The following is a 13,468-nucleotide window of genomic DNA, read 5'->3' on the forward strand; positions in this document are numbered from 1 at the left end:
ATCCCATAAATTTTTAAAAAGGATTAAAAAGCTAGTTCAACAAATATTTCACACACAAGCAGTTACTTAACTCATAATCATGAATTCATAATTCCAATTTAACAAAAGTAACATTTACTCGTTAATTTCAATCTTTCCATCAAGCAATAGATAAACATATTTTTATTCTTTTCACAAAATATTTTCTTACATTAGTAACCTTTTCCGTGTAACTTTACACTCGCACAATGAAAAGTTAATAAAATATTGTCAATACATACTGTTTATCACGGAACGTGTCTGAAGTAAAGCATTAATGAAGGAAAAACTTTAGTGAGCAATGTGAATAAAAAGAAAAAAAAACAAAAAAGGAAAAATTCTCTTTCTTTTTCACTTATCCATTGCACCATTAATGACGCTGTTACTCTGAATCTGCGTGTTGTAGGTGTGAAGTCCATTTCCGTCACTATTAGATGTGGTGTTGGATTTGTCTTTTTTGTTGGAATTAGTAACACTATCCAGACCTAATTTACTTAGGGTCCGCAATGCAGTAAGTGCTGCTTGGTCACGACTAGCGCTTTTGGTGGGTCCATGGCCATGACAGACTTGCGGTGGATCCGTGCTCAGCGAAACAAGCGATAGGAATTCCTTATAGGTGCCCTAAAACAAAATGCATTTTATAATCATATAATTAGTTTTAAATAATTGATTTAAAATACAATGTATATACAATAAATTAATTTTTAGTCATTTTTAGTTTCATTTATCGTACATCATACAATAAAAGCATTATTAAAAAAATTGTAAAATTAATCAATGCAATTTGTTTGTTTTTAAAATTATTGTACTAGATGATAGTATATTCATGATTATTAAATACCCATTCTTAAATATTATATAAATATGACATAAGACTTTTATAAATAAATAATTTGTTCATAAATTATTGATGTAAAACAAATATTACGAGCAACAAAATATAATTCATTTAATTTTAATTGTACTTGTATAAATTTAAAGAATCTTTTGAATATTTACTTGTAACAAAAACTATTTTTAATTCACATATTTCTCAAGATGAGTTTTATTATAAAGTTAATATTGTTTTATATTTTAGTATAATGGTATATTGTTTAGTATACTCCAAATACCAAATTAAACAAATAGTATTGTTAGATATAATATATATATATATATATATATATATATATATATATATATATATATATATATATTTTTTTTTTTTATTTTTAATAACATATTAACTAGTAATACCTAGTACATAATAGTATAATACATAATAATTAGTAATAATAAGGTTTATTAAATTATTAGTTTTAATATAATTAATATAATTCATTAATTCTAATATTTTCTCAGTTTTACTTTAACAGTTTTTTTACGTCATGATTACAAAAAGGTAAATAATTTTGAATATTACAAGATGAAACTGTCATGAAATTTATTTCAACGAGCTTATGAATACTTATAATGTAAAATACCTTTGGAAAATCACTAAACTGTACTTCAAAATCAAGCAGTTGAGCAAGATATTTGAGTTGCTCCTTTGGTGAGACAATATTCGACTGGGGCTGCTGCTGCCCGCGCAGCTCCTCAGCAACAATTTGAACGCTTGGTCCGCTGATAACTTTAGAATCTGCACCATTATCTACCAGAAGAAGTCCAGGAACTAATTGACGTCCGATAGTACCTTATTGAATCAAATGATAAATAATATTTTAATAATGTATTTTATTTGCAGTTGAAGTACAATAAAAAAATGAAAATAAAAAAAGAATTACCTCCTTGAGAATGATTGTGCGTTGTATCGTTGTTTGTATCAACTTCTACAAAAGTGACCTTTCGCTTGCCTTCATTTTCTTTGTTTTCCGTTCCATTACTTCCCACCCCAACACTGTTACTATTTTTGATGGACGGCTTTGTTGGTTGTGGCTGTGGTTTACTGTATCCCATAGTCTTAAGAAGTGCCTCGGCTGCAGCCTTTTTTGCTAAATGAGATAAAAAAAAAAATATAATTATTTCACATGTTAACAACTCTACACTACTGTCTACGATTTTGTCATGTGTAAAAATAGTTAGCAATTGCAAAAGTAAAAGGTGTATAATATAAAATATCTTTGTAGCATCTCCATGTAAATTCAACAACTTAAATAGAAAATAATTATAGAAAATAATAAATAGCAATTTATAATGCGAAGATATGTTTAGATGTAATTTATCATAATATTTTTTGCAAAAATATTTGGATAAAAATTAAATAAGATACATAAAAATTTTTGAAATAATTAAAAAAATATTCTGAAGAAAAATAAAACGGCATTTGTTGGTAAGTGTCAGGAAATGCGTATTGGAGAGTTCAGTGGGTACTTTATTACCCTCTAATGCCTCTTCCACGCAGCGAACTTGAAATGAATTGCCGAACACTGTTTATTTGAGGTGTCGTCAATTATAAAGAAAAGGCGGTATTATAAAAACGCCTGTGTTAAAACTGCACACAATATAGTCTTACATTTTCCTTTCTACAAAAGAAATGTAGTTATTTAGAATAATTGACACAAAGCAGGCGTTCCGATTTTAATGCTTAAATTAAAATCTTTAAAATTTATTAAAAAATTTTAATCGCACAATTCATTAATCATTTAATTGAAAATGCAATTTTAGCTCTCGACTGTTTCTCAAGATTTTATAAATATCTAAACAATTTATTTCAAATATACTTTAAATGCACGCCTAATGATTATTCCTATATTACCTAATTTTTTATTCGGTCCTATTCCTTGGGCTGAGTATTGTCCGACCGAAACTTTCATGATGAATTCACGCCTCCGAGGCGCACCCTTTTCTTCCACGATATTATACATCGGTTCGCGTTCGCGCTTGGCTTGCTGTATTTGGACAAGGCGAGAAATAGGGTTCACCTCGTCGGAGCTGTCCGATTCAGTACGTGGCTCCTGGTACACCTTGATCAGATTGCGTGACTTCTTTCTTGTCGCTGAGGGCTTACGTTTCAAGCGCAGATTCCGAATATTTACAGCAACTGGTGGTAGACGCTTCAGTTCTTCCAGCATCAGTTCAGCAGCACGCTTTTTAGATACCTAAGGGATAAAGATAAGTTTGTTAAAATTGGCGTCTTCTGTTTACTCTACCTCTGTCTACTCTCGTCCTTTTAATGACTTGTAAAACTTGTGCATTTACAAATAGATAGTATAAAATGATAATAGATTTTGCAATTATATTTGCCAGCCAATTAATTATTTTCTTTCTTTCTTTATTTCTTCTTCTCTTTTTTATTAATAATGGAGAAAAAAGCAAAAAAAAAAAAAAAAAAAAAAAAATATGTTTGAAGAAGCATAAAATAATATTCACAAGCTATTTTATATAATATTGCGGAGTATATTTAAAGTAGAAATAAAAAAAATTAAGATTACGATTTATTTTCAAGAAAACAGGACTGAAAGAATACCTTTTTCGAGGATCCCTCGCCTAAAGTGACTTTCTCGCCGACTGTGCATCTAGTCATGAAGGTTCTGATGTGTGGTTTGCCAGTTTCTGAGACAACGTCAAAACTAACAGAGAGGCCACGTTTAAGGGCCGTTTCGTGCACTAGTGATACGGAACTTTTGAGTTCTGCGTTGGGATCGTCGATACCACTAGATCCGGCATCGTTTCCGACGCCCTCGCCCACCGCCACCGTGGAATTCACCATCTCCTCGGGTAAAGGCAGTTGTCGAAGCTGCTCGAGTGCACGGCTTGCCGCATCGTGTCGTGCTGCTTGTCCCGTTGTACCCCGACCTATGAATTCTCTCTCACCAACCTAATAAACATTTGGTACTCAAATTTCATTCTCTGTTTGTTTATGTCTTTAAACAATAACAAATGAGAAAATTATGGAAAATAAATCCAAGTTTTAGATTTTTTTCGAATTTTTGAAGCGATGAAAAATAAACAAAACATTTTTATATTATTTATGAAGTTTTTAACATACGTGATTATGAATTTAGTAAGTTTATGAACAATTGTACGGATAAGAAATTATCATAAGGATAAAAGAACATTAAATACCCTTCGTTGACTTTGTCAAATATTTAATTCAATATTTAACTTATTTTCAAACTTATATTATTGCAACTAGATATTGATTGAGTGAAAATGAATGTTTATTACTAAATATGATTAGGCAGCAGAAAGAAGAGTCTAGTATTTAGTAATTCAAGCTAACCAATAATTTTTATCAGTGGATAAGATTATCTATTTAGCTGGACAAAATATAAACATAAAATTTTAATAAGATTTGAAATTGAAAGTATTTTGCGATGATTAGATTTTACCTTTAATGTGACAAGATAAATTCCTTGAGGTTCTGGATGAAAGCCACGATTATAAGTTGAATATCGCGGTGTAAATATCCGTGGAAACGTAAAGCCGTGTGCGATGAATTGCTGTGGTGCTGGAGTTGTTGCCGGGGGTGCATGTCTAAATGTATAAATTGTCGGTTCCCCCCTCTTCATCGCCAGAGCATTTAGTTCTACTGTCGGCGGTAAATGTCCTCCTGAGGAAACAAATTCTGAATTAAATTTATCGTTCGTTTAATAAAACAATGTAAGCTGTAAATTTATAAACTCATCGATGTCTATGTATATCATGCAATTTAAAATTATGATTTAATAATTTTATAATAAAGGCTTTTATGGATTCCCTTAGCTTATCTGGAACAATGCCAGATATATAACTGTCCTTACTTCAATAATACGTCCACGAAACTGTAAGTTTATAAATTTTATTGGATTTTGGAGGCTGTAACTTTGCCTTTATGCGTTAGTTTCGTTATGGGAAACGCAATTCCATTGGTTGATAAACGAGTGATTTACCAGAACCGGTTGGGCACTTTCCGGGCATCCTGATGGCTCTGGTGGGCTTGGGTGGTGGTTTTCTGTACCAGGTCTTCGTCAGAGCATGGCTGGCTGCACTGTGTTGTGCCTTTTTTATGCTTGGCCCATCGGCGACGTATTCCTCTTCGCCGAGCATCAACGTTACGGTGAAGCGTTTTTTGTGCGCGGGCCCTTGCTCGTTCGTTAACCTGTATTGGTGCTGGATCTTATTGAACCTGGCGAGTTCGTTCACCAGGCACATAGGTGTCTTTTCTCGCGTGTTTGCCAAATTGGCGTTGGTCGCGTTAGATTGGCACTGCTGCTGGCTCCCTGAGCCGTCATCCTTTGACTCACCTGAATCATTCATTAAAAATTATAAACTTTTTTTCATAACAATTTCAAATCTACAGTTAATTCTTCTGTAATAATAATAATGAAAAGTTCGTGTTCACAAATGTAACCTTGAGGTAATTCGATATAACTAATTCATAACTAAAATACAAACATACATACATTATTATTACCCATGAAGAATCTATGAAGCATTATTATTTATAAAGTACTTAAATTTTTAAGTTTGTATTCGTGTGATTGTTTTTGTTATAGATTTTTGAAGAAATGATCTCTTAACATATTTTATTATTTTGAAATATAGTGATCTTGCCTTGGAAATACAAATTTAAATATTTTTTCTTATTGCGTTACTTTTTATTTCTCTAAAAATTTGCAATTCTTTGTCAAAATGCACATTCTTTTCTTTCTTTCTCGAGTAAAACAAATTTCACGTCCTATAAAGTGACGTTCTGATCTTTTATATATTACTTTATTTCAAACCTACTTTAATAATAAGATTATTAATACGAATTATTTTATATAATATGAATATAACGAAGTTAAAAATCGTTTTAAATAAATATGTAATTAATTTGATAAACTCTATTAAATATACAAACTCATTATATTTTGAATAATATATCCAAAGATATACTTTGAAATTCTGGTTATTAAAATTTTCTTAAGTAGAAACAAAATAAAAAACTTACCAGAATCATCATTTGGAATCTTCTTTTGTTCAATATTTTTTTGAATAGATTGTTGCTGTTGTTGAATTGAAGGATGATTCTGGAGCGTCAAAGGAATAGCATTTGCCTGATCTTTTAATCCAACGTTCACCAACGCGATCGTGCCTGTAATTGTCATTATATGTTAAATTTCTCAATTTCTAACATAAAAGATGACAAATTACAATATTTCATCGAAGACTTTAACAACAATAATCTAATTAAATTAAATGTATTTTTTTAAATAAAAAATTACTACAGGAATTAGCATGAAACAAGCATAATCTCAACGAGCTGTTAGTACTATTACCAATCTTAGGGGCAACATTACAAAATACCAAAGATCAATTCTAGCCTTTTCTGTTTCAATCCAAATTAAATTCAGCGATACATGATATATTTTACGTGCAATAAACATTATGTATAATATAAAATTAATAAAACACAATAAAAAATTTTAACTGAAAAACGCCAATTAATTAAAATTATGGTGTATTTAATTTACGAAATCAAAAATTACAAAACTTGGACAGAAAAATTTATATAAAATATATGCTTTTATATACAAATATCTTTAATGTACATTTTTAATATAAGCTAGTAACGAATGTTAATAAAATTAAAACTAATTATTATCTTGGAAATAAAATAAAAGAAGGGACAAAAACTTAAAGTAGAATGTATTTTCGACTTGAAGAATGAAATTCCATATTACAGAATTCGGATAAAAGTATCAAATCGATCAAACAAAATACCATCGTTATTTATCTTAAAATCCTCGAAACAAAAACAGACCTTCAATGCACCCACTTGGTCCAAATAAAAATTCCAAGTTTTCAAGATTATCTAGTTTGGTGATTGATGTTTTATTGCATCTGCACAGGATATGGCGTATACCAGTATTACCAGTAAAACGTAGCGATGCACTAACAAAAAATAAACAAAACAATGATGAATGTGATTTTCTAACTACACGGTTTGTCCTTTCGACGACTTTAAATTTGAAACCTTTTAATCAATAAACAGAATAAAAGCCATTAACAATAAAATCATTTAAAGACTTTCGTAATAAATTAAAAAATAGCATTTAAAATGTTGTAAATATTTATTTAAGATAAAGAATTAATTTTCGATACAATTAATGTAAGTATAATTCACTTTTTCGACAGTTAATAACTAGATTCATTAGTTCAGATATTATCAAAATACTTTTTATTAAAAAAAAAAAGAAAAAAATATATTTATACCACTAATAAAAATACCTTAAAATAATGTAAACAAAATGGTGGACATAATTATAAAGTATTGATAATTTATTTTAATTGTTTTAATGTTTAACTCCGGTGTTAACGTCTTTTAGCTAATATTCTGCTCATTAAAACAAAGTAATGGAGTAGGAGAAAGTTGATGTTATGATATTTGATGATGTTTGCTAAATCTAAAAACAATCTGGGATGTTGGTGCGAAAAAAAAGGTGTTATATGTGTAGCAATCTATCACACATTTAAATTAACTAACGTGTTTACTAAATAAAAAGAAAATTCTATCGTCACCATCACCTTATTAAATTAAGGACATAGAGTATTTTTAGCAATAATGGTATAACATAAAAGTTAAATATAGGCAATAACAAAAATTAATTCATATATATACTTATCAAAACTATAATGTCAAAATTAGAATTTTTCATTCAAGAAAAATACATTTATTTTTTAATCTTAAAAACGCATATGCTTAATTTATTGTATTTCGATAAATTACATTTGTTATATTTCACGATTTTCTGTATATTTTAAAATGGATAAAAATTGTTTTATACGGATTTAAGGTTCGGTCTTAAAAAATATCAAAAGCCATGTTACGTTTTAATTCGCGGCCAAAGCATTCTAGAATTTATTCACACAGTTTCAAAGTATCGTAAACCATTTTGAATGTAAAGCGCAAAGAATTGAACAATACCAATAAACACTAATCAAGAACGTTATTGTGTTTATAAATTGATGCATAACAAATTAATTAATCTATCAGGTCAATTGAAATTTTATTCTCTAAAATTTAAAAATATTTATTTAAATGTATTAAAAAAAACTTAGAAAATTGAATTATTTCAATTAATTAAAAAAATTCATTGATAAATATTTTTCTTAGACCATTAAAATTACATGATTTTCTAATGTTTACTTGTATTCATTTACAATTTTCATTTTATTCATTTACTATTAAGAATGTAAGTAATCGATACACTCATAATGTGCATTTCTAATGATACTGGAAATACTACATATTACTTCTACACTAAAAAAATAAAATCAATAAATAATAAAGATCTAGTTACATTAACAACGCAAGGTATTATTATAACTTAAAACAATAATGTGTACCAAGGAAATATTACAGATTATCTTTTTTTATTACATATTACAGATCTTTCAGACTCTATAAAAATTAAAATTCAGTTTCTTTTTCTGTTCTGAAACTGTAATCATAACATAATATCTAACAATTATAATAATTTAATTAATTGACAAATACAAATAAACAATGGTGATTACATTTATTTAATATAATTTCAATCATCGATAACTTTGATAGTAATATTAAAATTATATGTTTGCCAAGATTATTTCAGATTTATAAAAATTCTCTTTCGCTTCAAGCTTTAGACATAATTCTTTTATTTACAAATACTTGTATGCCGTATATTACAAATTTTATTATATTTTAAATATGCAGTTTGTATAATATTACCAATATTCAACATGTCTTAATTGTTAATTATTATTCTTAGAAATACAAACTGTTCTTGAAAAATATTAGAAACTGCTTAATACTAGATTTTTAAATGAATTTATTTATTACAATTTTTATAACACACACTCACTAATATTAAAAATTCTAAATATCAATATTTATTTAATAAGCTAAATTTTTGCAAAATTGAAAAGAAAACTAGAATAGTCTATGTCCTTGTATTTTAATTATATTTTGATAAGACATTCCCAGTTTCTTTTTTGTCTTTCTCAAACTCATTGAATTTAGTTTGTAAAAACTATGAAAGCAATTAAATGCATAAAATCAGCAATAACTATTAGCTAAAAATTTAAAAATGGACAAACTCATGCATCAGGGATCTTAGCTTAATTTTTATACATAAAGCAAATAATACGAGAGAGAGCAAAAATTAATGCAATAAGTAAGGACTTACCGTTAGAATTCTGAGTGCTCATACCCATCAAAATTCGTTGATTGGTCATGGCTGGATGCTGCATATGATGCATATGTTGTTGTTGATGTGGTGCCATTGATAACAATTGATGATGGGTATGATGTTGCACAGGCTGATGTGTCGGGGCCATTGGAGCCTGTTGCATGGGACGCATTACCTATTAGAATAAATACGCTTATAAGTATCATTTTTAGTATTCTACAAATTTAATATACAAATTAATAATGAAGTTTTATAGGATAGAATTGAACGAGGAAACTATAATATACATTTACATAGGCCATTAAATATTTAAATTAGATATAAACGTAAAATCATTATGATTCTTAATAAATAAATTGTTACTTAATAAATAAATCAATAAATGATTATTTAAAAAAATATATACATATATATATATATATATATATAGATATGGAAAATATTAATTTGAAGTTGAATTTTTTGAACTTTTAGTTGGTAAAATGACAAGATAAACAAATCGAAATTATATTGAATATAATAAAACTAAATTTTGTTTAGAACGAATAATGATTCATTACTTGTATTTTCATTAAAAATATAATTTTAATATACTATTACGTTTTAGTAAAAGTTATGTAAAAATTTCAGTTTATTGAACTGAAATCTAAATCTAAACTAAATCTTTCAATTCGAATGAAATTAAACTAATACATCATAAATTAAAAATTTGTTGTTATAACCTATTCCACAATGTTAAGTTTTAAAATAATGTATCTTTTATATTTGTTATAAATACATACACACATGCATTCAAACATATATATATACTATAATCTTAATTCATGAATTGGTACAGCCGCATTAAAAGTATCAATTATTATAATTAGTATATTTTTTCATTTTCCAGATTTCAATAAAAACAGTTAGTATATTATTTATTATGAAACTTTAATATTTGTTTGTAATTGTAAATTTCAAGATGCATTCAATTTTATTAATGAAGAAACTTTATTAGTATAATTTTAAATCATTTAATCATAAATTTTTTGGGTAAGGTAATTAAAACTGACGGGCTGAGTTATGGGAAAGAGGAGACGATTGCGGGTGACGAAATGATCAAAAAGGGAAGCGGCTACAAGAGATAAAAACCGTTCCTCCTTGCCCCTTCCTTTTACTACTACTCCGATAAAACGCATATGTACAAGTTCAACATGACGTTTCTCGAATATCGTTGTGCGTCAATATAATGTTCTTCTGAACAAGCCGGTAGGCGTTTAAAAGCATGCAATATTTTCATAAGAATTTCCATTTGAGAAATGGAATATTAACCTTAAAAACTATGTCTTTAGCATTAAAATGCAGGTACAAGGATATCAGACAGCTAGAAAAGAATGCAGAACAATAAAAAAGAAACGATTTATTAAATAAAGGATAATTGGTATATTCTTTGACTTACCTTAAGAAAGTCTCTCTCGCTCCTCTCCTCGAGGAACTTGACGAATTTTAAACAAACGTGTTTCTTAGTGTCGTCTCTCCGGCAGTTAAATAGCAGCGAGAGAGATAGAGGAAAATGAAAGAGCGAGACAACGGCGGGGCCGGCGACGACGACGTCGACGATGACGACGACGACAACGGCAGCGGCAGCGGCGACGACGACGACAACGGCAACGGCAACGGCAACGGCAGCGGCAGCGATGACGGCGACGACGGCGACGACGACGACGACGGCGACGACGACGACGACGACGACGACGACGACGACGACGACGACGACGACGACGACGACGACGACGACGACGACGACGACGACGACGACGACAGAAACGAAGACACGGACAAGTTTTTGAATATCGGACGGCTAAGGTGTTGCGACAAGTCTTGTTCGTACGTTAATTGTAATGTAGGGCCCCTTATGCGCGAATTCTACTCAGAACGGCGATTGGCAAACAGTAAAGAAAAAGAATATTGCGGAGAGAGAGAGAGCGCTTCCCTTCGCGTGTAGACTAAAATGCGGCCATTTTTCCCTGGGTACTTTCATAGCTTCGTATGCGTGCATGCGCATACGTTTGTTTGCCGCCGCCTGCCGCTGTGCTGCTAAATTAAGATGAGTACTTTAAGGAAGAATTTGGTAAATTTGCCGCCATGACAATGACAATGCAAGTAGATTCGTCCTTTTAGGTAAATTGAAAAATAAGTGTTCTTATCCGCGAGCTTCTTAGATTAAAAGATGGATAAAATCAGACCGATTGTAAGTTGAAAAAGGCAGCAACGAATCTCTCCATACATTACTTTAAACTCCGTAGCTGCGCAGTGACGCGCGAACGAATGAAACACACGCGAAAAGAGAATTAAAGTAGGAGAAACGTCGTCAAATATGTTGTGAAAAACAATGTTCATTTGATAATTTAAAGACAAATCATGTTTTTAATTACAGTTGTATTAGGAATGCACAATAGCTTATCTAGCTATGATGGTGTAATACAAATAATGTTAAAGTTTTAGAAGTTTAGAAGTTTTAGAACTTTAAACCTATTATTATTTGAATTGTATATTAGAAGCTTTATTAAACTTTATTAAGCTTCTGATTGACATTTATATAATTGGACTTTTATATACTGACATTTCTAGAATACAATATTCACTTAATATTAAGATAGTAAGTCTTCTGATTTTTAAATCAAAATATTGAAAAAATTTTACATCCTACAAATATTATTTAGCCATGAAAATTGCTAACTAATAACAATTACTGTTCGAGCTTAATTAATAAAGTATTGATAATGCAGTAACACATAATGTTTAACAATTATTTTTATAATGAGTAAAAAATTGTGTATGAAAGCATAAATAATATATTGCTTTGGTTGATAAGCTTGTAGATTTAATACGTTATTTAATAAAATAAATTTATTATTTAGCTTCAAGTAATATGATTAATCAACCGTATTTTATTTCGCTATTAAATTAATAAAATAAATAAAGATTAAATTTTATGACGCTTACATACAGAAATTAATTGAACAACTTCGTACTGGTAAAAGACAAAACTCCTGTTGTAAATATTTAATTTAATTTGCTCTACATTGTTTTAATAAAAAGTCCGTTATGTTTGTATCACTTTATTAATTTTATATTAATAAAAACATGAACAAATTAATAATCAATTATCTATTACTATTTATGTGAAAAGCTAGTATAATTATTTACTATATGAATGAAGAAAAAAAAATCATTAATAATGTTAATATAATAAAAATGTTGTCGATATACAAACTTTCCATTAATTTATCAATATATGTTTTCATTACTTTGAATTTTCTATAATATAAATAATGTACATACAAGAAATTGCATTTAACATCTACAATTTTATAAGAATTTAAAGAAATCAATAATAAACGAATCTATACAAATTCTATAAATTTATGAAATATTTATTACAATAAAATGCCGAACTTTCATGATACGTTAATAATTTTATAAGTTAATAGTATATCTATTTATTAATTTTATTTTTATTCATATTTATTAATTTATTTTATTTATTTATTAATGGACTATTCAGCAATTATGATGTAAAAATTATACTAATATAAAAAGAGATCTTTTAAATGTTATATTGTCAATGGAAATTTCAAGTATTTTTATTGACATTTTAAATATTATTGTTTCAAACAAATGAAGAATATGTAATTAATATTCATACAATTACAATTACTTTACTAAAAATTGCGTTTACATTTGTACAATTGTAAGCAATTTCTTAAGTTATTATATTATACGGGAAACTTTGAAAAATAGTTAAAGAAATGAGAAATTAATAAATTTACAAAATTCATTTTACTCTGGGAGTTTTCAATCTGTTGTAGATTCGATTACAAAAGCATAAATTATTATTAGTAGTTAGGAAATATTAGGAAAATTACCAGTCACATATTAAATAAATACATGTAAATTCAAATGAGAAATTCTATATGAATTTTTAAATACATTTATATTTCAATGAACTTAATAAAGAAAAGCGATTGAACAAATAATGATATTTAATGTATTATTAAATTAATTTCTTTTTGATAAATTATATATTTGTATTGTTACTCAAAAAAATACACTGATAGTATAAGTTTTTGTATTTTAAAAGTTATATTTAAAGTTATAATTATTATAAGTTAGCCTAATCTTCGTTTAATTTATAGAATATGACTAATTAAAAAGTATACAAATCTCAAATATCAATAGCTAATAATTTAATCAGAAAAAGAAAAACTAATTAAAATATTTTACAAATTTAGAACTGTTTAAACGTTTAAAATATTATTTTTTCTATAAAATTAAGAAATCTTTTATAA

At 28.1% G+C, this 13,468-nt stretch overlaps 1 protein-coding gene across 1 annotated transcript; it reads right to left on the bottom strand.

The window, feature by feature from the left end:
• Positions 1-10,752, bottom strand: stau (double-stranded RNA-binding protein Staufen). The gene is made up of 10 exons (XM_011506894.1): positions 10,576-10,752; positions 9,135-9,312; positions 5,912-6,055; positions 4,869-5,222; positions 4,329-4,549; positions 3,464-3,814; positions 2,753-3,095; positions 1,782-1,988; positions 1,482-1,690; positions 1-639 (listed from the first exon to the last, which is right to left on the bottom strand). The coding sequence occupies exons 2-10, from the start codon at positions 9,307-9,309 to the stop codon at positions 370-372; spliced, it is 2,274 nt and encodes a 757-aa protein (XP_011505196.1). The 5' UTR covers positions 9,310-9,312; positions 10,576-10,752; the 3' UTR covers positions 1-369.
• Between the last annotated feature and the right edge of the window lie 2,716 nt (positions 10,753-13,468).

The sequence above is a fragment of the Ceratosolen solmsi genome, unplaced genomic scaffold (genome assembly GCF_000503995.2).
Source record: "Ceratosolen solmsi marchali unplaced genomic scaffold, CerSol_1.0 scaffold6, whole genome shotgun sequence".
NCBI classification, from domain to species: domain Eukaryota; kingdom Metazoa; phylum Arthropoda; class Insecta; order Hymenoptera; family Agaonidae; genus Ceratosolen; species Ceratosolen solmsi.